Source organism: Melozone crissalis, unplaced genomic scaffold (assembly GCF_028551555.1).
Source record: "Melozone crissalis strain CALT ecotype California unplaced genomic scaffold, PUWL_Pcris_2 ptg000007l_1, whole genome shotgun sequence".
Taxonomy (NCBI): Eukaryota; Metazoa; Chordata; class Aves; order Passeriformes; family Passerellidae; genus Melozone; species Melozone crissalis.
The window spans coordinates 2,744,868-2,772,026 of NW_026535785.1; the positions used below are offsets into that span (position 1 = coordinate 2,744,868).

The 27,159-nt window shown below is 47.7% G+C and overlaps 1 protein-coding gene across 1 annotated transcript; it reads right to left on the reverse strand.

The window, feature by feature from the left end:
- Window positions 1-12,198: 12,198 nt before the first annotated feature.
- Window positions 12,199-26,929, reverse strand: MTHFSD (methenyltetrahydrofolate synthetase domain containing). The gene is made up of 7 exons (XM_054269594.1): window positions 26,801-26,929; window positions 25,693-25,806; window positions 24,397-24,510; window positions 21,922-22,012; window positions 21,057-21,169; window positions 20,720-20,845; window positions 12,199-13,118 (listed from the first exon to the last, which is right to left on the reverse strand). Exons 1-7 carry the CDS (start codon window positions 26,927-26,929, stop codon window positions 12,630-12,632), a joined length of 1,176 nt encoding a protein of 391 aa, XP_054125569.1. The 3' UTR covers window positions 12,199-12,629.
- Window positions 26,930-27,159: the final 230 nt, after the last annotated feature.

Sequence of the window (27,159 nt, forward strand, 5' to 3'; positions counted from 1 at the left end):
AATATCTGTACGAGGTGTGGCTTCAATAATGGTCCAGGGTTAGGGGCTCAGCTCTTTGAAATGCCACTGTCACTCGAAGGTTTGTTTTCATCCATTTGGGTTGATTTGGGGTTGATTTTGGGTGGATTTTGGATGGATTTTGGGTTGATTTTGGGTCCTGTTTGGCTGGGCAGGGCAGGCAGCACCTTGTGAGGCTCAGGCCCAGCTCGCAGGGGTTCTGTATCTGCTCCCCTCCAAAGCCTGATGTGATTCATTCCCCTCCCTCCCGTGGCTTTCCAAACCTGGAAAAACAGAGCAGCTGCATTCCGGGGACGCCACATATTCCTCAAGCCAGTGAGCTCAGTCTAAACAGGAGCTCTCCATCCCAGAGCCCTCCAGCAGCCAGGAGGGACCAAAATCCCCCAGCTCCTGCAAAACCCCCAACTCTCCATCTGCAAAACCCCCAATTCTCCATCTGCAAAACCTCCAATTCTCTATCTGCAAAACCTCCAATTCTCTATCTGCAAAACCCCCATCTCTCCATCTGCAAAACCCCAAACTCTCCATCTGCAAAACCCCAAACTCTCCATCTGCAAAACCCCCAATTCTCCATCTGCAAAACCCCCAATTCTCTGTCTGCAAAACCCCCAATTCTCCATCTGCAAAACCTCCAATTCTCTATCTGCAAAACCTCCAATTCTCTATCTGCAAAACCCCCAACTCTCCATCTGCAAAACTCCCAAACTCTCCATCTGCAAACCCTCCCAGCTCCTGCAAAACCCCAAACTCTCCATCTGCAAAATCCTCCCCCAGCTCCTGCAAGAACCCCAAACTCTCCATCTGCAAAACCCCCATCTCTCCATCTGAAAAACCCCCAACTCTCCATCTGAAAAACCCCCCAGCTCCTGCAAGAACCCCAACTCTCCATCTGCAAAATCCTCCCCCAGTTCCTGCAAAACCTTCCCCAACTCCTGCAAAATCCCCAGCTCCTAAAAATCCCCCCAGGTCCTGCAAAACCCCGCCAACTCTTCATCTGCAAAAGCCCAGTGGGGTTCTTCCCAATATTTTCAGTCCCAGGGGATGGCAAACCCCAAGGCAAAATCCTCCCAATTCCTGCAAAACCCCCCCAGCCCCTGCAAACCCCCCAACTCTCCATCTGCAAAGCCCAATGGGATTTTTCCCAGCATTTTCAGCAAACCCCAGTATTTTTTAGGCGAACCCCAAGCTGTTTGTGCATTTCCAGGAGTGGCTGGGCTCTGAGAGGAGGTGAGGAGGGATAAACTTGCCCAGAAATGCTGTGGGAGCCCTGGGAGAGCAGCAAGGCAGAGCTTGCTCAGAAATGTGGGATTTGCTGCTGGAAAGCCTCAGATCTGGCTGAGCTCAGCTGCTGGGGCTCAGCTCAGCACCAGCTCCCTGCTCCTCATCCTCACACCCCAATCCTTAGGGGAAATAACCCCTTTTCTTTTGGGTTTTTGGCATTTCTACTTCAGGAAACAGCTTCTCATTGCTGATGCCCTGTGCAGGCCCAGGAACTTTCTACAGGGTTGGAATTGCCCAGAAATTTTCTAGAGGGATGGAATTGCCCAGGAATTTTCTAGAGGGATGGAATTGCCCAGGAATTTTTTACAGGGATGGAATTACCCAGGAATTTTCTAGAGGGATGAAATTGCCCAGGAATTTTCTACAGGGATAAAATTTTGGAGTGTGATGACAAACAGGGCCTGGTGTCTCCAGGCAGGTTGTCCCCTCTGGATCAGGAGATATTGGTGTCCCTTGTGCAGGGATTCTGGTGGCAAATTCTGGCAAATCCAGAAGATTCTTGTGCTTCCCTCAGCTCCCCCCAGGATGTTTCCCCCATCCCCACAAGGCCCCCATGGAGCTGGAGCTGTGTCTGTCACTGTCACCTGCTCGTGGGCTCGTGTCCCCAGGGGTGTTTGTGAGCCCCACGTGGGGACAGAGCTGGAGGGAGCACAGGGATGGGGCAGGGATCCCAAGGAAGGCCTGGAAGAGGGGATGTGGGGGTGTGGGGGCACACATTTTTGGGAGGGTCCATTGGGATGATCTGCAGCATTTATTGGGAGGCAGCATTGGGGTGGAGATGGTGGTGAGGGGTGTCTCAGGGATCCTGGGGGGTTTGGAGGGTCTTGGGGGTTCTGGAGGGTCCTGAGGACATTGGATGATCCCAGAGGATTGGAGCATCCTGTGGGAGAATTGGAGGGATCCTGATGGGCTGAAGGGTCCTGGGAGCTGAGGGATCCTGGGGGGCTTTTGGAAAATCCCGGGTGGGTTTGAGGGATCCTCGGGGGTTTGGAAGATCCCAGTGGGTTTGGATGATACCAGGGCTGTTTAATGATGCCGGGGGTGCTGGATCCTGGTGGGTTTGGATGATCCTGGTGGGATTTGGGTGATCCAGGGGTGTTGGAAGACCCTGGTGGGATTTGGATGATCCTGGGGTGCTGATGATCCCAGGGAGATCTGCATGATCCTGGTGGGATCTGGATGATCCTGCTGGGACTGGATGATCACGGTGATATCGGGATGATCTCAGTGGGATTGGATGATCCTGGTGATATCCGGATGATCCTGGTGGGGTTGGATGATCCTGGTGGGATTGGGATGATCCCAGTGGGATTGGATGATCCTGGTGATATCCGGATGGTGCCAGTGATATCCGGATGATCCTGGTGGGATTGGGATGATCCCGGTGATAAATTTGGATGACCCCAGTGATATATTCGGGATGATCCCAGTGATATATCCGGATGATCCCGGTGATATCCTGATGATCCCAGTGATAAATTCGGATAATCCCAGTGATATATCCTGATGATCCCAGTGATAAATTTGGATGATCCCGGTGATATATCCGGATGATCCCAGTGATATATCCAGATGATGCCGGTGATATATTTGGGGTGATCCCGGTGATACATCCGGATGATCCCGGTGATAAATTCGGATGATCCCGGTGATATACTGGGATGATCCCGGTGGGATTCGATGATCCCGGTGATATATCCCGATGATCCCGGTGATATATCCGGATGATCCCGGTGATAAATTCGGGATGGTCCCGGTGATATATCGGGATGATGCCGGTGGGATTGTCGATCCCGGGGTTTGGGGGGGGCGGTGCCGTTCCCGTGCCGGCAGCGCCACCTGGCGGCAGCGAGCGGGAGCGCCGGCCCGCGGCTGCCCCAAAATTTGGCTCCAAGCCCGTCCAGGTGGGGCCGGTTTGGGGCCTCTCCCCACCTGGTGGATGCTAAAAATCTCGGGGTTTCTTTCCTTATTAGTTAATTTTTTAAAAATATCTTTTAAAATATATTTATTTTATTTTATTTTCATTTTTCCGTTCTTGCATCCAGACCTGTGAGGGGGAACATCCCTTTATCCCATCTTCACACCAGGTGAAACTCCTTTATGGAACACTTTGGGATCAAACCTTTTCCGTGCCCAGGTGGGACAGATGGGAATACCTCGCATGGAAAAGCATGGAGTGTTCAATGGATGCAGGCACCTGACACAGGATGCTCTCAGATGGGCTGGATTATCCAGATTTACAGAAAACCTTGGAGATTTAACCTGTGGGAGCAACACCTGGAATCTTACCTGGGTATTTGGGATACCAAGGGATGAATGTGGCACCAAGTTCTTTGCAGGTATAAAGGCTGAGATCCATAAGAATCAGTAAGCACCTGATTTCTCCCTCAAAAGCAAACTGTTTGGGATCTGTGCACCTCAGGGGGTTAAAGAACAGCTCTTGTCACTTTGGGAGGGGACTTCAATTTCTGCAATGCTTTTGGGAGGCCACACCTAAACATCTGTTCCCTTTCCAAGCATCTCCTGCCTGATGCTCTGCAGGAAAAGAAAAGGCAGTGCTGGGATGCTCCTGGGGGCTTTATCCCTGCCAAGGAATCTTTGCACAAGGAATCATCCTCAGGGATCAAACAGGTGGATGAAAGGAGCCCCTGAGGAGCAGGAGGTGCCCCCAGAGCAGCTCTGCAGCTGGAAGCTGATGTTATTCCTAGAAATTCTCAGGCTGAGTGAGGAGAGGTAAGGGGCTGCCTTGTTTTCTTTACTAACTTTCCCTGTCAGAATCCAGAAAGGAATTAAAACCAGAATATTCATATCAGTGGTTGGACTGGATGATCCCAGGGGATCTTTTCCAATCTAAATGATCCTGTGGGTTTATTATTAATAAAACATAACAGAAGGAATAAATCTTATTGAGCTTCTGGCTCAATATCCAAATTCCCATTATCACAGGGTGCCCAGAGCAGCTGTGGCTGCCCCTGGATCCCTGGCAGTGCCCAAGGCCAGGTTGGACACTGGGGTTTGGAGCAGCCTGGGATGGTGGAAGGTGTCCCTGCCTTGATGAGCTTTGAGGTCCCTTCCAACCCAAACCATTCCATGAATCAGAGGTTGCTTTGCTTCATCCAACTTCTGATAAATATTCCAACTCCAGTCTTAAATGAACTAATTTTTTTCAGGGGAGCTGCCGATCCTTTGGCAAATTTCACTGAGGGAGTCACTGTGCCATCAACAGGGATTTCCTCTCCTCACACACTTCTCCAGGTCACCTCAGAGATGTCTGGAACAACACCAGAGAGCAAATGGCAATTCCAGAGGTCAAGCCATGGTTAAATCATGGGAAGGGATGTGGGGACACTGGCAGTGCCACTTGGCAGTGAGAACAGGAGCCTGAGCACAGACCTTCCTTTATTGAAAGCAGCAAAGCTCAAAACCCCTGGAATGGCACAGAAAGTGCAGCTCTGAGGCTCAGCTCAGCTTCAGCCTAATTACTGCAAAAATAAACAACCACACCTGGGAAAGCAGGATGACATGGCCTGGAAAACTTTGCAGGGACTTTGGGGGTACCAGGAGCTCCTTTGGAGCAGAATTTGCTGCAGCAGTTGTGTGGGAGTGAAGAGAAATCCCTGCAGAGAGATGGAAATGTCACAGTGCAGAGCCTGAGCAGTGCAGGTGCCTGGAAACACTCGGAGATCCCTCTGAAAAACACAAGCATGGCTCTTGTCTCAACAGTTATTCACCCTGAAATCTGAAGGAGTGGTAGCATGGGTTTGGTAATGCTTAGAAATGGGGCAGCTTTCAGCACATGAATGTTTCTCTTTTTCCCCCTGGCCTTTTTTTGATCCCATTTCACTGCCCTGTTTTGTTTGCTTTATTCTTTAAGGAAAGGTAAACCTGGCTTGGCTCAAAGTGTGGGATGAGGGGGTGAGAACACATCTGTGTGACTTGGACACTGATGGAGGTGGCACATTTGGGGGAAAAATTCTGTTTTGTGTCTTATCTCCCAGAGCAGGAGCTGTGGTTTGTGCCTGGCATATGCTGGAAAGTTCTGGAGCAGGAGAACCAGGGGGATCAAAGGCTCCAGGTAATCCCTGGGAGACAAAATGTTGGGAACATCAATTCTGTCACACAGAAGAGCCCAACAGAGACTTGGTTGGGGTTTTTTAGAACTTCTGCTGAGATTTTGGCCTGTGCTCCTGTTGTTTTCCAAGGGGGTGGGAATGACCAGTCTATGAGGAACCATCTCTGCCTTGCCATCTGTAAAATTTGGATGCTCCTGGGACAAAATTCTGGGAAAATTCTGGGAAAAAATTCTCATTGGTGCCTTGTCTCCCAGAGCAGGAGCTGTGGTTTGTGCCTGGCAGGTGTTGGGTACCTTGATGGAAAGTTCTGGAGCAGGAGAACCAGGAGGATTTAGGGCTCCCAGAGCCACGCTGATGCTCCAGGTATCAAAATCTCCATTGGGAACATCAATTCTGTCACACAGAAGAGCCCAACAGGGGCTTGGTTAAGGTTTTTTAGAAGTTTTGTTGAGTTTTTGGCCTGTGCTCCTGTTGTTTTCCAAGGGGTGGGAATGACCAGTTGCCTCCAGTCTATCAGGAACCATCTCTGCCTTCCCATCTGTAAAATTTGGATGTTCCTGGGACAAAATTCTGTGGAAAAAATTCTCATTGGTGCCTTTTCTCCCAGAGCAGGACCTGTGGTGTATCCCTTGGCATCCCTGGGTACCCTGATGGAAAGTTCTGGAGCAGGAGGACCTGTGGGATTAGAGCCACCCTGATACTCCAGGTATCAAAATCTCCATTGGGATCACTTATGTCACAAAGAAAAGCCCAACAGAGGCTTGGTGGAGGCTTTTTGAGAGCTTTGGCTGAGTTTTTGGCCCGTCCTGCTGTTGTTTTCCAAAGGAGCAGTTGCCTCCGGTCTATCAGGAGCCATCTCTGCCCTCCCCTCTGTAAAATGTGGATGTTCCTGGGGCTGCAGCAGAGATGGAGCAGAGATAGATCCATATCCTGAACTCATTTCTCCCAGGCACTTCAGTGGGATGCCCAGCCCAGAACAATGGCAGGATACACGACCCTAAACATTTCTGCAGGGCTTTGAAAAGATGAAAAGCAGAGATTTTGCTACCTATGTCAGAGGAGGGCTGCATGATGTTTACAGCAGCCATCACGGACATTACACATGGGAACATGGGAAATGCTGCCCTTTTCTGGGAGGCAGATAATCTTTAAGAGATGGCAACCAGGAAATCAAAGCCTTTGGTACACAGCAGCCTCCCAAGCAGGGGGGTTTGCCTCAGGAACGTGGCCATGGCCACAGATGTTTCCTCCAGAGGCAAAAAGTGCTGTGAGAGGCTGTTCCTTGGGAGGAACCGGAACGAGAGAAATCCCTGCACACGCTTTTCCTCCCCCTCCTCACCCCTGGGAAAAATATTTCCAATTTTTCAATGGAAATATTCCCCTAAAAGCCGTTTGTTTCTCCCTTTGGAGCAGTAGAATATGATTAAATAAAAAAAAAAAAAAAAAAAACCACAAAATAAAGATATGATTTGGAGACAGTGTTTAACCATCCCTTTCCTGAGTGTCTAAATTGGGATAATGGGATAAAACCTCTGTCCTTGCACAGCACTCCTGAAGTGCTGTGAGGGGCTGTTCCTTGGGAGGAACCAGAACAAGAGGAATCCCTGCACACGCTTTTCTTCCCCCTCCTCACCCCTGGGGAGAAAATCCAGCCCCACTGCTGGATTTCTCAATGGAAATATTCCCCTAAAAGCAGTTTGTTTCTCCCTTTGGAGCAGTAGAAGATGATGAAATTTTAAAAAAGCAAACATGAAATAAAGCCATGATTTGGAGACAGTGTTTAACCATCCCTTTCCTGAGTTTTTAAATTGGAATAGTGGAATAAAACCTTTGTCCTTCCACAGCACTCCTGAAGTGCTGTTCCTTGGGAGGAACCAGAATGAGAGAAATCCCTGCACACACTTTTCCTCTCCCTCCTCATCCCTAGGGAGAATTATCACAGCCCTGGATTTTTCAATGGAAATATTCCCCTAAAAGCCGTTTGTTTCTCCCTTTGGAGCAGTAGAAGATGATGAAATTTTTAAAAAGCTAACACAAAATAAAGATATGACTTGGAGACAGTGTTTAACCATCCTTTTCCTGAGTTTTTAAATTGGGATAATGGGATAAAACCTCTGTCCTTGCACAGCACTCCTGAAGTGCTGTGAGGGGCTGTTCCTTCAGAGGAACCACAATGTGAGAAATCCCTGCACACGCTTTTCCTCCCCCTCCTCACCCCTGGGGACAAAAAATGCAGCCCTGGATTTTTCAATGGAAATATTCCCCTAAAAGCCATTTGTTTCTCCCTTTGGAGCAGTAGATGATGAAATAAAAAAAAAAATACACAAAATAAAGACATGACTTGGAGACAGTGTTTAACCATCCCCTTTCCTGAGTTTTTAAACTGGGATAATGGGATAAAACCTCTCTCCTTCCAGGCTGCTTGTTGGGAGGGGATCAGGGAGATGCTGGACCTGGATGTGAGATGCAGGAAAAAGCCTTGATGGTGAGAGATTTTCTTCTCCCCCTTTTCCCTTCCCTGGAAACAAACAGTGTGTGACTGCTGTAACTCGGAGCCTGCCCAGCAAGGCAGCTTGTTTACTGTTGTCTTTGGTGGCTTGAAGCTGTGTGGCCTTGTCCCCGTTCCAGGAAATGCATGGACGCGGCTGGCTGAAGGAAAACCCTCACGCCTGTGCAGTTTTGGGGTGGCACAGAGCCACCTCAGCCTCATTGTTAGCAGATTCCAGCCTTGCCTCACTGTGCTCTGTGCCACACACCACGCTGGGACGGATGGCCTCCAACAAAAACCCCTCCAAAGTCACCCTGTTCTCCCTCATGGAGCTGTGGAGGCTCCATTCAGCCCATGCTGGTTTCTCTCTGCATTTCTCCCTCAAATTAGGGAAGGGAGAAAGGGAGAATGTCCTGGGAAGGTCACATCCCTCATGGAACACCTTGGTGGTCACTGCTGGTCCCAAACCCAGCCCCAGGGGTTCACTCCACACCAGCATCTTCCCCCAGTGAACCTCAAAGAGAGGGGAGAGCAGCAAGAGCAGCTCAACAGCAGCATCCCAAATGTCTGTGCCATGAAAGGAGCTGGAAAGAATGTGCCTGGCCACATGACAGGCCAGGCCATCGGGCTGTGCAGAGAATAGAGAGCCCTCAGTCTGAATTATTGGGAACAAAGTTGGCTCAGGAAAGCGTTTCCCATTGTACTGCTGAGCATTTCTGCTCATCACAGAGCTCTGCTGCTGCTGCTGCACCCAGGGCTGGGCTGGGGATCACTTCACTCCCCATTAAAGCAGAGTAGAGATCCATCAGCAGCATTTCAGACCTTTCTGCAGCATCCAGGCACTGCCTTGCCACTGTTGAAGATTTTCTGATGAGTTTTAAGCAGTAAAACTGAGTCAGGATGCTCCTGAGATGAGGCACATTTTGTGTCTTTGTGCACAGGTCACAGCTACAGCAGGCACAGAATGAGGAATTATGATTTGAGGAAATATTCTGCTCTTTAAAGGCTGTTCATTCTCTCAGAGAATATTTCAGGGTATGGATTTTATGGTTTGATTGTTGGTATTTTAGTATCACACTACAGCAGGTACAGAATGAGGAATTATGATTTGAGGAAATATTCTGCTCTTTCAAGGCTGTTTATTCACTCAGAGAATATTTCAGGCTGTGGATTTTATGGTTTGATTGTTGGTATCACAGGTCACAGATACAGCATGTACAGAATTAAGAATTATGATTTGAGGAAATATTCTGCTCTTTAATTCAGACAGAGAATATTTCAGGGTAGGGATTTTATGGTTTGATTGTTGGTATCTTAGTATCACACTACAGCAGGCACAGAATGAGGAATTATGATTTGAGGAAATATTCTGTTCTTTAAAGGCTGCTCATTCACTCAGAGAATATTTCAGGCTATGGATTTTATGGTTTGATTGTTGGTATCTGGCATAGCCTTGGTCTGGGCCAAAGTAAAACATCAGCAGGCTTCAATTCCTTGAGATTTCTTATAAGATCAGAACCCAAGGATTCAATAAAATCTCCTGCACTTCAGAGTTTTGTGGAATTACAGAAACCCCTCCAGACTCTGCTCTAAGTGATGCCTTCCTGAGGCTGCAGAGAGCCTGGAACAATAGCCCTGACACAGGCACACTGCCCCATTCACTTTTTCTACACAATCTGCTGCTTCCTTTAGGGTCAGCCCACAAGAGAAAATCCACATCACACAGCTGCAGACACCAGAAGGCCATGCAGGGCTGTGCCTTGGCCATTCCTGTGTTTAATTAATTTCATTTAATCCAACAGCAGTTTGGCAGCTGGCACTGACATGTCTTTTAGCTGGAGAAGAGCAGCACCAAGAGCCCCATCCTGATTTCAGACAGGGATTTACTGACTGAGATGGCAGCACCTGAAAAACCTTGATCTTTATTAATAACCTCATCAAAAATACAAAATTCTGCAGCATTTTTCCAGTCCAATTAAAAATACTAATAAGCTTAAGCTTACAGTAATTATTTTTCTTCCTGAGCACACTTCACAGAATCATAAAAGTTGGAAAAGAGCTCCAGGATCATCAAATCCAATCTGTGACCCATCCCCAGTTTATCACCAGCCCAGAGCACTGAGTGCCAGCTCCAGCCCTTCCTTGGACACCTCCACCACCTCCCTGACCCTTTCCATGAAGAAATTCCTCCTATTTCCAACCTGTTGCACACCCCTAGTCAGCAACTCCTCATAGCATGGTTTGGAGTTTAAATCTCAGCTGGGAAAGCAACAGGATATTGGGTAAATACAGTGAAACGTGGCATTGAAACATGACAGAAACAAGTGACAGGCTGAAAAGAGCCAAGGTTTTGGCCACTGCTCACCTGTGGGTTCACCCAGAGCCACAACTGCAAACAGAAAAACATCCAGATGTTTGTCCGAACCAAGCTGGGCCCTGGCTGCAGGCTGGGCTGACAGGAAAGCAAGCGAAGTCACCACATTTACAGAAGACACAAACAGATCTGCACTGAAACTCAAGATGGGAAGAACGGAAAGAAGGTAGAGGATGTGATCCCCACAAAAGTGACCAGAAAAGGGTCACACCTGAAATGCAACAGGGCAAGTTTGAGATGCTGGAAGTTTTCTTTGGCAGAGTCACTGGATTTTAACTGCTAAGGTCACCTGGATATCTTCAGCAGAGCAAGAAATATCCCAGAGTGAAAAGGAACAGCAAATGATCTCATTACTCAATTTGCCATCATTTGGAAAGGGCAGCAGGGATGGATAATTATTTTTTTGCTTTTCTTTCCTCTGCTTTGGAAGCTGCTGATGCAGTGAGTGTGTTTGGGCAGTAACACAACCCCGGCTCTCAGCCCTGAATGCCAAGGGCTGCAATGAGACCCAGAGGGTTGTGCAGCCTGAGTTTGGGCTCAGTGATACTGGAAATCATTTGGAGCTGTTCAAAGAGTGGAATGGAACTCCTGATTTGTTCCAGATCCTTTGCTGACCTTACAAGAAGTTCACAGAATGACAGAATGGTTTGGGTTGGAAGGGATTTCAAAGATCATCTTGTTCCAGCCCCTGTGCTGTGAACAAGGACTGTGAACAAAGACACCTTCCACCATCCCAGGGTGCTCCGACCCTGTCCAGCACTGCCAGGGATCCAGGGGCAGCCACAGCTGCTCTGGGCACCTGTGCCAGGGCCTCAGCACCCTCACAGGGAACAATTCCTTCCCAAAATCCCAGCTAAATCCACTCTGTGGCAGTTTGAAGCCTTTCACTGTGTCCTGTCCCTCCATCCCTTATCCAATGTCCCTCTCCATTGGGAGAAGGAGTGAATTCCACCTGGAAAGTGATAAGCTCACCCCAAAACCTTCCTCCAGGTTGAACAATCCCAATTCTCTCTACCTTTCCATCCCTCTGCTCATCCTGCTGCCTCCTCTGGAGCTCTTTGTCCTTCCTGTGCCCCAGAGCTTTCCTCCAGCCCTTCCCTACAGAGCCACAAATGATCAGAACTTTATATTTAATACTGAATAAATGTCTGACCCTCAAGGCATAATAATCTGCTTAAAATATACTTAACAGTACTCCCTGGCTAAAAGAAAAAACTTTTCAACTCTTACTTTAAAAAAAAAAACCCATTTAGATGCTTACTTTGACTACGTGCCCAGCACCACTGGCAAAAGTGCTTCTGTTTAGAAAGGATGGCTGGGCCAAAATTTAACTTGTTTTTCAGGAATAGGAAACCCAAGAGGGAAAAAAAAAAAGGTAATAAGAGCCATAGCAGATAAATCATTATTGGCCATTACATTGGAAGGGAATGTTCATGTCCAGGGCAGTGCCTGGGAGCATTTTCAGCTGGAGAAGTTGGGTGGTGATGCCTCATCTTCCTCACTGGGATGTGGAAGAGCATCAGGGATGGTGACAAAGCATCAATCTCCAGAAAATTCCCAAAGAATTCCATGCCAGACTGAGCACCAACAAGTTCTGACCATGATGTGCCTGCTTTTCATTTCAATAATAATAATAATAATAATAATAATAATAATAATGTTATTTCACAGAGGCAAAGGAATCACATCCCATCAGAAGAGACAATCAGGAAAAGCAGCTAAATTATAAAATTATACCGCTAAATTATAAAATTATATAGCTAAATTATAAAGTCATAATTTTATAATTATCTGATCCATCAGAAAAGCAGTTTTGGGGAAAAGCAGAGAAAATTGGGATTTGTTTTCCTTTGAAATAAGAACTATATGGTTTACCAAGGGCAGATTTAGCAAAAAGCTGAGAAAGGGTTCCCATCTTTCCCACCTGATGTTACCAGCTCTTACTAGAGCCAGTGTTTCCACAGCCACTCTTCAAGGCACAAAAAGGACAATCTCTCTGTCCCTGGTCATTTTTATAAAAAATAAATTGGAAACTTCCAACAGGCAAAGCCCATTTTTCAGTAAACACAATTGTTACCCTCCGGACAGATTTCCTGCTGCTGCCTTTTAACGTGACAGGTATCAAGGGGCAGGGCTTTAAGCCAGGCTTAACAAAACCACCAAACAGCACCAAAACCAGAGTGTGGGTACTTTGTGGGCAATTATTTATGGAGAAACGGCTCCTCTGTCACCTGTGGGGACAAACCTTTGCATGTCCATGTGCAGAACAGAGGAAAGTTTGTGCAGAAATTTGGTTTTGTTAAACCTGAGGGTTACAAAAAAACCTTACAACTTCAGGTTGGCTTTTAAAAAAACAATGAAAACACCTTTTTTTGTGGGTTTTTCCCCTCCATACTCATTTGTGAGTATTGATTTCTCCTTGCCCTTTGTCCCTGTGGCTCTTGGCCAGCTCCACCCTCAGGGCATTGCCCCCAAGGCTCAGGCCCTGCAAGGAGGACAGAGCTCTGTGTGCAGCCCCCTGCTCCCTGTAGTCCAGGAAAGCTCTGTGCTGTGCTCCTTGCCACTTCAGGGCAGCAGGAAGCACCTGCAGCTCCCTCAGGGCACTCTTCAGCTGGCTCACCCTCAGGCTGCCAGGCAGGTTCCCAACATACACAGTGGTGGTTGTGTCAGATCCCTCAGATTCGGGATTTACAGATTTGGGGTTTACAGGGTCACTCCATGGCTGGGGATTTGCAGCCATCACCTTCCTGTCTGGAATTGCTGCTCTGCTGGTGTCTGCCAGGGCTGGGTGTTCATCTTGGAGGGTGACATCCTTGCCAGCCTGCTTCTCCCTCCAGCGAAGAGTCTTTAGGATGGGGATTTTTCCCAGCATCTCAGAGCTGACCTAAAAAGGAGGAAGATGGATGTAATTATTGTAAAAGGATTTTTCTTGCCTTCCAGAAAAAGATTATGCTGTTTGTGCCACAAAAAGAGAGGAAACTTATTATCCTCCTGCCATGCAGACAGCCAGAGCATTCCGAATGTTCCTAATTGCTGCTCTGATTGGGAAGGATCCCTAAATACACACTCAGGACAAAAATAAACATCAGAGACTCCTGAAGTGAGCAGCACAACGTGGATCCAGCAGGCAAACCCCAACCAACGGCAGGAATATTCCAATGTGACATTTATTTATCTGAGTGCTTTCAGATCTGCATTCTCCTTGTTCTCCTCCCTCTGTGTTTGCTTTGACTGAGGGCCTGTGCTCCTGTCCTAAAGAATCCTACACAATCTCTGTCCTGGCAGAATCCTACAGAATTTGTCCTGGCAGAATCCTACACAATCCCTGCCCTGACAATCCCCTGGCCTGACAGAATCCTACACAATCCTTGTCCTGGCAGAATCCTACAAAATCATAGTCCTGGCAGAATCCTACACAATCCCAGTCCTGGCAGAATCCTACACAATCCAGTCCTGGCAGAATCCTACACAATCCCAGCCCTGACAGAATCCTATACAATCCCTAGCCTGGCAAAATCCTACACAATCCTTGTCCTGCCAGAATTCTACACAATCCCTGTGCTGGCAGAATCCTACACAATCTTTGTCCTGACAGCATCCTACAGAATCCTTGTCCTGGCAGACAAGGCAGACAAGGATTCAGAATCCTATATAGTTCCCTGGCCTGGCAGAATCCTATAGAATCCCTGCTCTGGCAGAATCCTACACAATCCCAGCCCTGACAAAATCCTACGTGACCATAGTCCTGACAGAATCCTACACAATCCCAGCCCTGGCAAAATCCTACGTGACCATAGTCCTGACAGAATCCTACACAATCCCTGGCCTGACAGAATCCTATACAATCCCTGGCCTGGCAGAATCCTATACAATCGCTGGCCTGGCAAAATCCTACACAATCCTTGTCCTGGCAGAACCCTACACAATCCCTGCCCTGACAATCCCCTGCCCTGACAGAATCCTGCATAATTCCTGCCCTAACAGAACCCTACACAATCCCTGCTCTGGTAGAACCCTACACAATCCCAGCCCTGGCAGAATCCTACATAATCCCTGCCCTGACAATCCTCTGCCCTGGCAGAACGCTACACAACCCCAGCCCTGGCAGAATCCCTCCCAACCCAGCAGACCCTTCCATCCTGCCGAGCTCCTGGTGCTCTCTTGCCCCAGCACAGGAAATCCCTGGGCTGGCCCACACAATGGAGGAGCTGCAGCAGGAGCGTGCCTTGGAGCAGGGTTCCTGTGCATGTGGGCCCAGCTGGAGACACATCCCCTGCTTGGGGCACATCCCCTCTGTGCCACCCGACCTCCCACAGCACCCACAGCTCCTCAGACCCCACAGGGAAGTGCTGGGCTGGAGCAGGGAACAGAAGTGCTGGGACACTGCACTCACACTGTGAGTTTGCTATTGCTGCCATCCATCCATCCATGCCTGACCCAAAGAGCTTTTCTGGAAGGGCTCTTCCTCTCAACAGCTGAACCCCATCCATGTGAGGCATGAGATGCCCCAGGCTGCACTCAGGCACTGGCAGGAAATGCAGTGGTTCCCCAGCTCATGTGGTCGAGCTCTTGGCTTGCACACTGAGCTTGGAAGGAGGAGGAATTCCTGCTTGGCTGCTGGACAAGCCCAACATCCATCAACACCAGCTCCAATGCTGAAATGCAGGGAGCAAAGCAGAGCCTGGGGAGGCAATGCCTGAGCTAGCAGAGACCCAGGATGTGAGAGGGCAGCACCCTGAGCAGGCTGGGCTGGAGCAGCACCAGTACATCCCAGTATGCCTGCAGAGCTCCCAGCTCAGACCTCACTATGGGAATTAAATACCCAGAGCCTCTGGATTGCAGCTCAGGCCTCACCATTGGAAATAAATACCCAGAGCCTCTGGATTGCTGCTCCTGCAGTTCCAGGCACAGCCAGCCTGTGTCTGCACAGCATCAAGCTCAGCTCCCTGGGGACACAAACCCAGCCCTGAAGTGACTCGAGGAACAGCCAATGTCAGGATGAGGTGACAGGCAAGTCACTCAACAGCATTGTCTTCATCTTCTGAAGAGCAAACAAGCAAGGTTTCATTTCAGGCTGGAACTAAATAAAACCATGATTTCCAGAAAGCTTGTGCTAGCTCTGCTAACACAACATCAAACAGCAAGGACTTGCTCCAGGAGCCTCCACACTCACAAAGGTGCAGAGCATTTCCACATTTTACAGAGTTATTTCTCTGTGGATTCTGGGGCTGATTTGTTTTTCCCAGCCAAGAATTCCAAGTGCTGTGTTTGACAGCAAACCCCCCTTCCCTGAGTGATACAACATCAAACCAAGGGCTGAAGGATCTCACTTTGTTTGTGCTGGCCAACAATGAAGAAGGTTTGTTGTCCTCTGTCAAATTTCCATGCGAAATGGAAGCTCTATGCTAATTAAACCAAACAGGAAAAACATTTTTCTGCTCTCATGCAACCCAATCACTCCTGGCCCCAAAGCACAGCCCAAGAACTGCTCCTTTCATCCTGAAATTACACTCAGTTGCCAAGGCATGGCTTGGGTGTTTGGTTAGAAAGGGAAATGCTACCAAGGGCAAACCCTCAGGGCTTTGAAGATTGGGGAATCAGAGATGGGCACTGAGAGGATCAACCCTGGAATTCCCAGGACAATCCAAGGGCAGGATTCAGATAATCCAGGGAACAGCACAATCTCCAAGGGACTTCCACCAGGCACCTCCTCTCACTAAGGAGATTTTGGCATCAGCTGCAGCTCTTGGAGCTGCTGTTTCAGGCTCCTGGCAGCCTCAGGAAGATGCAGTGACAACAGCATTTATGTTTCAGGAGGAATTTCTGCACAGAAAGGGGGATCAGACATTGGAATTGCTGCCCATGGTGGAATACTCATTCTGGAGGTGTTTATGGAAAGACAGGACATGGCACTCAGCTGTCTGGTCTGGGATCTGTCAGAGGTTGGACTTGATGATTTTGGAGGTGTTTTCCAACCTCAGTGATTCTGGGATTTTTGTATGGGCTATGAACTCTTTTCTTTAAAGTTCTGATCAAACCCCACCATGAAGTGATTCTGTCATTGCCTCAAAATCCAGCCCTGTGCAGGCACAACAGCAACAGACCTTCACCAAAGCAACAAAGGCAGCTGATTTAAGATTTTTATTTTTTTCTATTAGCAGAGATTTGTAAAAAACATTAGGCAAGTTCTGCCACTGTCAGCTGACACCCTCCTGTCACAAGAGGCACAGGGATTTACCTTAAGGGCTTTTTTCTCTGGGTTCTAGGAGAACATTTCAGCTGGACCAAACCTTCTAAACCCTTCCTTGTTTTCTCTCACTTTTATGCCACTGAAAGGCAGAAACTCCATTTGGGGTTTCAATTCAACAAATAAATCCATTGGGGTTTTGGGGTTTTTGAGGGTGAGAACTAAAAGGGCAAAGGGGGCAGTGGGTGGCAGGGGAGAGGAAAAAGCTTGTTCTACTCTGTTGCAAGAGAGCAAACAAAAGAACCCTGTGATAGCACAATGTGTTGCTAATTACAATGATGCAAAAAGTTCCTTTTGTCCTGTGAGCTGGGGAGGATTGCAAGGATTTATTTCCATGTGGAGAGAGGCCAAAGACATTCTTCCTCTCTTTCAACAAGCTGCACACTCTGGTGGCTGGTCAGTCCTCCCTAGACTTGCTTATCCCTATTCCTGTCCCTGCCTACTGCTTTAGGCTAAACCAGAATTTAGAGACATTCCAGCCCAGGTCTGGTTGATCCAGCTCTGTGAACATTGGCAAACCCAGCACTGGAAGCTTCCCCCATCCCTTAAAACCAAGGCCAAACCATTTACTGATGTTTTGAAAGCTTGGATTGAGTGTTGGGATTTAGCTTTGCTAGTGAAACCAAAGCTGAAGAAGTTCCCTGTCATCCCCTGACCACCAATTCCCAGACCAGTTCCACACTTCAGCCCTCTGGGGCTGGCCAAAGCAATGCTCATGGTTCTGTGCCATAAACTCTGAAATAATTTGGGTTAAAAATAACCCCACCAAAGCCAATTAATCATTTAATAATCCCTGTGGACAGTGGAAGGTGTGCAGGGGCTTGGAATAAGATTCTCTTTCAAATTCCTTTCAGCACAACCCATTCCATGATTTTAAGATGGAGAGTGATGATGCAGCCTTGGCAGGCTGCAAACAGCACCAAAACCTCCAGGACTGCAGATCCACCAACCCCTTCCAAACAGAAGGGCAAAATTGTTTGCAAGGTTCATCCTCAGAGGGCTCTGACCCCAGATTGTTCAAAACCTCCAGCACAGACCCAACTTTTCGTGCTGTGTCCCCTTTTCATGCTGTGTCCTCGTTTCCAGGAGCTCTGAGCAAACAGGGATTTGTGGCACAGACAAGGCCAGCACAGCAAAGCCAGCACAGTTGAACGTTTTATCACTCATTTGCACAAAATGTCCAAATATGTGCACACACAACCCAAGGGCACATTGCTGGGAGCTGGCAGCCTGCTGGTGTCCCTCAGCAGAAACTCGTGCAGCCCACACTGGGAATCCATCAGGGCATTCTGGGGACTCTGCAGCGAGGCTGAGCCTTACCAAGGTGCTGAGATGTGTGAGCAGGTGTGGAAACATTCCCTGCCCCAAGCATCCCAAAATCCACACCAAAACAAAGCCCTGCCCACACTGACTGCAATTTGCCACCTTGGATGGGTGCATTTTTGGAGCTTTCCTTTCCAGATGTTCTATCACACACCCAAAGCTGTTGTTTGTTGTTTCCATCTCTGCTACTGGGATTCCCCTCCAGTTCATTTCATTTCATCTCATCTCATTTCATTTCATTTCAGGAAAATTCTTTTCCTACTCCTACAAAATCCTCAGCAAAAGAATTATTTCAAAGCCAGAAGGAAATACTTGCTAAAATATAGTGATTTTTCCACCAACTACTCTCCTTTCCCTCTTCGTGAACTCAAACATTTTAATTTGTCTGCACAGTTTCAATTTAAAATAAGCACAGCACAAATAACTTGATAATTGGGACAAATATAATAGCCAGTGTCCCAGATAAAGATCACAGTTACCCACAGAAAATATTAAATGAGAAAGCAAGTAGCTTCATGAATTTAGAGTTCCCAGAAACAATGGGTTGGATTTTCATGACAGATGAAGCCAAATAATTCTCTACTGGCATCCAAATAAAGTTCTCCAGAGTGCTCAGCTCTCAGCAGCTCTTGCTGCCCTCCAGTAACTCAAATTGATGTCCCAAAGCTCTGACCTCAGAGAGACAAAAGTTCCACAAACACCCCCCAGCACTGGGGATGTTGAAGTGTTTCTGGAGTGCCTGATAATGATTCTTTGGTGTTGATGATGTTGTGGCTCTTCCACTTCCTTGGAAGTCTTTAAACAGCTCAGAACACACAAAAGCACTCCAGGAAAATGCAGCAGCTCCTTCAGCCATGGATTTGTTTGCTGGGTGAGCTCCTTCCCTTCCCTTCCCTCTGGAGCTGAGTGTGCATTACTGACAGCACATCCCCACAACAACCCTCAGCTGTAATCCCATATTTGCAAACACCTGGATTTCAAACTCCTAAACATTGTCCAGCCCTGCTCCCCAAGGATCAGCTTTTTTTAAACAATGGATTTTCCACCTCACAGGTCCTCACAATGAAGTTAAGCTACTCAGTGTTGACAAAAGCCCGTGTTCAGAAGTGGATGATTTATTTACTCACTGCCTCTTGGTTCATTTAGTTTTGCTCTGAGGAACAGGAATGCACCAGCAAAGCCAGGATTTGAAGGAGAAAAGGATGGGGAGAAAATGATGGAGAAGTAGCCAGAAAATCCAGAGGATAAACACTGAAATAGCCCCTATCAAATGCTGCCTTTTTCACACCCCGTGATTAACCAGACCTCCCACCTCCAAAACTGTCTGTGCAAAAACTGAACACCACAGGCACACACTAAATAAATGTCACTCATTTCCCTGGGGACAATGGTAATTTCTGCTTCATACAGAAATTACCACACTTTGTTCTGGTCCCAAAAAGACAGAAAAGTGATGATTATCCCTGGTCTTCTCCAATATTCCTATTTAATCCATACAGCTCCAAACAAAAGGTGTTAAATCAACACTGAAATATTCAAATAAAGGGTCAATCTGTGCTCCATTCTCAGTGAAAGCTGCAGAAAATTCAGTTTCTGCTAAAGGCACATAAAAAAAAAGAAATAGAAAAGTGTCAGCAAGGCCACTTACTGAGAAGTCTGACACCAAGGCAGACAAACTGATCAAAAATATGTTGGCAAGATGGATGGAGCACAAGGGGTAGGCCTTCAACACAATTACATTCAATAATATCCTAAAAAAAATTACAATTCAAAAATAATTCAATGGAAAAAATGCACTAGGGCAGACAGAGCTGTTATTTATTTATTTATAACCTCAAATCCTCAACCACAGGCAGGGTAAAATGCTCTCCCACTTCTGGAATAAAAATAGTCCTGGCTAGAATTTGTTTGTTGTAGATACATTACCTAAAGAAATTTAACTCTTTCAGCTGGTTGGTAAATTTTAACAAATTTTGATTTCCTTCCCTGGGAGTATTCCCTTAAAATTGCTCAGTTTGTGCAAGATGTGGGTGCACAATTCCTCAAATCAGCATTCCTGCTGTAGTCACTCATGCAGGATTGGGTCTGCTCCCTGACTGGATGATTTCAGAAATGAAAATCCAATGACAAAGAAAAAGCTTTCCCAGCAGGAACCTCCAGTAAAACAATTTACTCCAGGCTTTCCTGAAACTACTTGGGAAGCTGAGGAAGTTTCTGACACTGGGCAGGGGGAAAAGGCCAATCCATAATAGAATTACCAATAAATAAAGATTTATGTTTAAAGTCTCTTTTCTTCCACCTGAAAATGAGCTGCAGCCACAGATTTATCCCTGGAAAGTGAATCCACTGCAGGAACAGGAATGCACCAGCAGCTGGTTGTGTTTTCCTTTCACAACCAGCAGCACAGACTTTACCCACCAGTCCCACCCCTGGGACACTTCAGGATGGGGCAGCACCTCCTGATAACCCATGGGTACAGCAACCTCAGATGGAGGGAAATATCTCCTCACCATTACCCCTAAAACCCCACTGCCCACAGATGCTGCTGCTTTGTTCCACCTGACAAACACATCTGTTCTTTTATCAAATATTTCTAATTTTAAAAATTGTTTCTATATAAAAATGGGGGGGGGGGGGGTTATCAGCAGATTATTGGTACCAGTAAGCCACCAGCAGCAAAGGTTTAAGATTTAACTTGATGAAGATTGAGCTTGCCTTGTGCCACCAACAGCAAAGATTTAACTTGATGAAGATTGAACTTACCTTGTGCCACCAGCAGCAAAGGTTTAAGATTTAACTGGATTAAATTGAACTTGGTTTGTGCCACCAGCAGCAAAGGTTTAAGATTTAACTGGATTAAACTGAACTTGCCTTGTGCCACATTATTCCCTGAGGTTCTGTTAAACTGAACTTGCCTTGTGCCACATTATTCCCCGAGGTTTTGGTCGTTTGCAATGGGTCTGGATGGTCCTGGTTGGAGTGAGGATGTAATCCACAGTTAAATCGTGGTCACCCAGCAGCTCCTCTGCTATGTCAAGCACCTACAAGGCAGAGATTTGGTTAAGTAGCTAAAAACAAACTCCCTAAAGCTGTGCCCCATTCCTGATGTCTTGCCACATGAAAATCCATCAAAGACAATGGGAAGGAAGATGCCAAACCAGCTTCATTCCATGTCTCCTCTGCAGACAGAGCAGGAAGTGTCCCAGAGCTCCCTCCCAGCTGCACAGGGGATATTTGGACATCTCAGCTCACCTGGCAGTCGTGCACGATGGTGACCACAGGTGTGTCCTCCTGCACTGCCCCCATGGACACCATCATTGCATACTCCATGTCTGCATAACCTTCCCCTTTGCCAATTCTCCAGCCTAAAGCACAGAAAAGTGTGAAAAAAAACCCCCAAACAGCACAGTGGAAAGTTGTTAAAATGGTGTAATTAACCCAGCAGTCTGCAAGTTGTAACTCTGGAAAAAATCAGATCAGCATCTCTCAGAGAGTGCAGCTTTCCTTGAAATCAGCACTGAAATGAAATAAAAAATCAGTTTTTAATGACTTCTAAAAGATTCCAGAAACTTCCCATTCAGAATAAACAAATTCATGTAATTAACCCAGCAGTTTATTTAGCAATTGTATTTAGAACCTTCTATTCATGTCCCACACAGGTTAATGTGGGTAAAGAGGAGTCTGGGTCACATATAAAAACTGTGTTATTTTAGGCAAGGGATAAAGTCAGTGGAAAATTTTCAGCACCAGCAGGTTTCCAAAATACTCGAAAATGCAAAATCTGATCCCCAAATAGGCCCTGAATCAGCAGGTCTAACACAAGGCCTTTCACACAGCCTGTGTGAGCAGAGCAGATCTGTGACAGGGAGCCTGCTTGGATTCCTTCAGAACACAAAGAATTGCTTTCCTCAAGAAAAAAACCACTGAAATAGCCCCAGAACATCTCTGAGGCCACTGCTGTGTGCCCCCTGCATCCTGAGGCACCCCTGCTTCCCTGGCAGCAGGGACTGGGCACACACAGGGGCAGAAGCCAAGGCCACAGCTCGGCCCCAAGGGGAAATCTGGCTCTGCCACTGGGCTGGGATTTGGGACCTTTCTGCTGCAAGTTTCTCCTCACCTTTTTCAGAGACAGCCACTGACCCCACAACAACCAAGTCCACTTGTGCTTTGCTATCCAGCCCCACAGGCACGCTGAAGTCTCTCACACCCTGCAGGGAAAAAACAGCATTTGAGGTTTGCAGAGGGCACAATCTTCCAGGGACTGAGGCAGAAATCCAGGGTATTTTGATAAATCCCAGTAAGTCCCCACGTTTCCAAGTGTCTCTTCCATGTTTAGCCAAGCTGTACATGTCTGGGAAGTTATCCCCCAGGGAACCCTAGAATAGATTCCCTACTAGAGTGACAGGAATTTTGGCACACTGCAAGGAGAGCTGAGGGAGGTGGGCACTTTTAGAAGCAAGGTTTTTTATTTAGGATCAAAAGCTGATATTTTGAAACATTTTTTTTGGAAATCTGTTCCTAAAAATGAGGACAAGTGACACTTCCTATTTACACTTCCCTACTCTACTAAAAGCCTGAGGAATACCAGAGCACTACAAATGCTTCAATTAATTCTGAAATACAAATCACAAAGTTAATTTAGACACAGACAGCTACAGCACAAAGAAATATGGAGTTACACAAAGTGATACAATTATTTTTTTTCCTCCTCTCTCTCCTTGTTCAACCCCACCCACTCCTCTTCAATCTGTTCTCATCTTAACGAAAATTCTGCCCAGACTGCAGAAATTAAAAATTATGTTTACTTGGGTTTTTAAATATCAGAGGTTTACAATTATTTAAAATATACCTTGTGATTCAATCACTCCCAATAAATGTGTACAGCACACTGCAAATGCTCCTCACACCAACTCAACTCGCTGCTAATTATAAATTAACAATATTAAAATCACAATAAAGAGCCAAACATTTTCTGTGCAGAGCAGAAAGCCCAAGAATTCAGTAATTTGTGGCTGACTATCAGCACTAACACCCATCAGGCACCTCCCAGCAGCGTGGTCAGGATTGTTTGCACAGCGCTCTGTAAATACAAACTGCCAACAGCATTTCCTCATTAGTGGGCTGGGGGAAAAACGAGACACAGGGTGGTAAGAGCCCAGATCAGACAGCAGGCCAAGAGAAAGGTCTCTTACAAAAGTGCTCTTCAGCCCTGAACAGCTTAATTAGTTAATGACTGCCATAGAACTCCCAACAAAGAAAGTCACTACTAATTACCAGCCTTTACAACCTCGGTTGTTTACGGGGTTGCTGCAGAACTTTATTGCCTTTAGCAGGAGATAAAGGAGGAAACAAATCCCTGTGGTAAGCTCTTCATGTTGCGTTTTCATGGCAAATAAAGACGTAAACGCTGCAGGGCTGTCTGGCCACAGCCCGAGGCTGTGCGGTGAGGATGGAACACGAGAGGGCAGCAAGAGACCGCGGCAAACCCGACCTCCCCACGTGGCTGCATAAAAATGCCACAATTCACGGCTCTTTGGGTCTTGTGTTCTATAAAAAACCTCGTCTTTTCTATCTGGTAACACATAAGAGCACTGAAATATTCCCCAGAGGGCTCAGAAGCTCAAAACTGCAGGATGGAGGAGCACGGAGAAAGATCTAACTCACCTCAAGTCATGATTTTCCAAAAGACACTGAGAAATATCAATACTGTCCTGCTAAGACTGAATTTTCTCCTGTTTTCAACATTATCAATGTACATAAAGCCAGGAATCACATCCTAACATGAAAGTATTTCAGTTTTTCCAGCTTCCAGCTGGTCCATGCTAAGCCCACACTGTCCCAAGGTTAACTCAGCCCTCCCTGATGCCCCATTCCCACCTGAGGTGTGGCTCCATCTCCTCAGCACTTCCTTGGCTGAAGATGGTAACTTTCCTAGCTGGTAACACCTAAGAGCACTAAAATATTCCCCAGAAGGTTCAGCAGCTAAAAACTGCAGGATGGAGGAGCATGAAGAAAGATCTAACTCACCTCAAGTCACGATTTTCCAAAAGACACTGAGAAATATCAATACTGTCCTGCTAAGACTGAATTTTCTCCTGTTTTCAACATTATCAATGTACACAAAGCCAGGAATAACATCTAACCGGAAGGTATTTCAGTTTTTCCAGCTTCCAGCTGGTCCATGCTAAGCCCACACTGTCCCAAGGTTAATTCAGCCCTCCCTGATGCCCCATTCCCACCTGAGGTGTGGCACATCTCCTCAGCATCTCCTTGGCTGAAGATGGTAACTTTCCTAGCTGGTAACACCTAAGAGCACTAAAATATTCCCCAAAAGGTTCAGCAGCTCAAAACTGCAGGATGGAGGAGCATGAAGAAAGATCTAACTCACCTCAAGTCACTCATGATTTTCCAAAAACTCAGAAAAATCAATACTGTCCTGCTATAACTGAATTTGCTCCTGATTTCAATATTATCAATGGCACCTGTGTTTACACAAAGCCAGGAATGACATCCTAACATGAAGATATTTCAGTTTTTCCAACTTCCAGCTGCCCCAAGGTTAATTCAGCCCTCCCTGATGCTTCAGTCCCACCTGGGATGTGGCACATCTCCTCAGCACCTCCTTGCTTGCACCTGGAGGGGGGACAATCCTGTTGAACAGCCCAGTCCTCAGACGTGGTGTGGGAACCAGTAAAGTCTTCCTTGCCTGAGGAACCACATGAGAAGGTTCATTTTATACTGAAGAAATGTTTTTATTGTCATACAGTAAAAACTGCATGGCCAAATATTTAATTTTTTATGTTGTTGATGGCACAGTGCTTGTAAGATTAATTTCTTCCAATACAGGAAAATTCCATCAAAAGGTTTATTGAAGAAATAAAAGGTAAGAGAGATATTTGAAGATATTTCAGGAGATACCTTTAAAGACAATTTCTCCTTTAAAGCTATGTCTCTAAATAGCTGTATGAGATAATAGTTTCAAAGTGACAAAGGGCAGGGTTAGATGGGATATTAGGGAGAAATTCTCCCTGTGAGGGTGGGGAGAGAAGGTGCCCAGAGAAGCTGTGGCTGCTTCTGGATCCCTGGAATGTCCAAGGCCAGGTTGGACAGCACTCTGGGATGGTGGAAGGTGTCCCTGCTCATGGCAGGAGGTTGGAACTGAATTATCCTTCAAATCCCTTCCAATCCAAACCATTCCATGACACTTATTGATTTGAGCTGCACATAAACCCCTTGAAGATGCAGTGCAGGTGTTGCTGAGGTGAGTTGTATTTTCTCCTCCAGCCAGGTCTTGTGAGCTCTCGGAGAACCCATCACACCTGAGAGAGCCCAGCTACCCCCAAATGGCATAAAATCAGCAGGATGGCTTTGAGGCAGTGTTGGAAACAGAAAAAAGTTTAATAAAAGGCAAAATAACAAAGCTCTTACAGAGACAGGGGCAAGAGGCTCTTGCTTCTGGTAAAAACACCCCACAAAAGGGATTATTTCCTTTGTTCTTTTCTTTTTCTAGTGAATTGCTTAGGCAGGACCTTTTGAGTTCTGTCCAGTTGGGTTTGAGGTGAAGTCCCCCTATGAGGTGTCTTTTTACCAAATTGAGGAGAGAAACTTCTGGTCTTTTTAAGGACACAGAGGATCATTTATTGACTCAGGGGACACATCCCTCCTGCCAGGCTGTGCTGTCCCCTCCCAGCCCCTCCTCAGAGCTGCCTTTACCTGCAGAGCCGCCAGCCGGGCACCTTCCAGAGGTTTGTCAGGATCCACCTTCACCTCCCGTGCTCTGCTGAACACCTCCAGCTCCCTGAGAGAGCAGCAGGCCTGGAGGGAGCCCTGGCACAGGGAAGGAGCCAAGAGCAGAGGATTTGCACTTACTCTGAGCACTCTCACTTACTTCCAGCGTGAGGAAGCGGGCGTTCCTCTGGGGAGCATCGGGGTTTATTTTTACTGCTCGGGCAGCTCGGAACTGCTGCAAGCCCAGGAGCCTGGAGGCAGCGTGGGAGGAGCCCTGTTTGCATAAAATATCAGCTCACAGCAGAAATGGGTAATGAAGAACGCTGCACCCTCTGGACAGGCTGATTTCTGCAGATTTTTAATTGAGGGGTGGCTAATTTTCTGTGAAATGTCCAGTGCCAGCTTGGACAGGGGTGGGAGGGGGATAGTGAAGGTGTTGCTGCTGAGGGAGCTTTAAATGCCCTTCCAATTCAAACAGGATCACAGAATAATGAAATCACACAATCACAGAATAACGAGGTTGGAAGAGACCTCTAAGATCATCGAGTCCAACCCATGCCCTAACACCTCAACCAGAGGTGCCACCAAGTGCCATGTCCAGCCTTTTTTTAACACATCCAGAGATGGTGATTCCACCACCTCCCTGGGAAGAGCATTCCAGTACTTTGTTATTCTTTTGGTGAAAAATGTTTTCCTAATATCCAAGCCATTCTGTGGCTCGGGAATTGGCAAGGGGGTTTTGTTTGCTTTCCTTCCAGGGCCGCTAGGCGCTGCCCGGGGCACTGGGGGGAAACTGGGGGGCACTGGGAGGGCACTGGGGGTTCAGTGGGGGCATTGCGGGGCACTGGGGACACTGGGGGGGCACTGGGTGGTAACTGGGGGGCACTGGGGGGGGTACTGAGGGGTACTGGAGGTACTGGGAGTAACTAGAAGGGCACTGGAGGGGAACTGGGGAGGAAATGGGAGGGCACTGGGAGCTCTGAGGGGGAGCTGGGGGGCACTAGGGAGGATCTGGGAGGGCACTGAGGGGCACTGCAGGGTACTGGGGGGGAACTGGGGCCACTGGGGAAGCACTGGGAGGGAACTGGGGGTTCAGTGGGGGCACTGAGGGGCACTGGGGAGGAACTGGTGGGGAACTGAGGGCACTGGGGGTGCACTTGGGGGCACTGGAGAGCATTGGGGGAGCACTGCGGGGAACTGGGAGTTGCTCCCGGCAGAGCGGGGCAGGGAAGGAGCAGCAGCAGGACGCGGCCCAGCGCCGGCCGTACCTTGAAGTTGGGGATGCGGCCGCGCACGGGCCGCGGGAAGTCGGCCAGGCCCGAGGCCTCCAGGTGCTCCCACACCTCCTCCCGGATGTCCCCCTTGGAGCGGCCCGCTGGGGGCAGCGCCGCCGCCATCGCCCTCACGTCACCGCCATCCCGCACCCGCCCGCCGTGACGTCACCGCCATCCCCGCCCGCATGCCCGCTCTCTCCGCCGCGCCGTGACGTCAGCGACGCCCCGCCCCTCACTAACTCATCATCGTGACGTCACCATCGCGTCCGCACCTCAAAATAGTGACGTCACTGCCGATAAACCACACCTCTCATAGGATCAGCGCTGAGGGGCGGAGCCTCCACCTTGGCCAC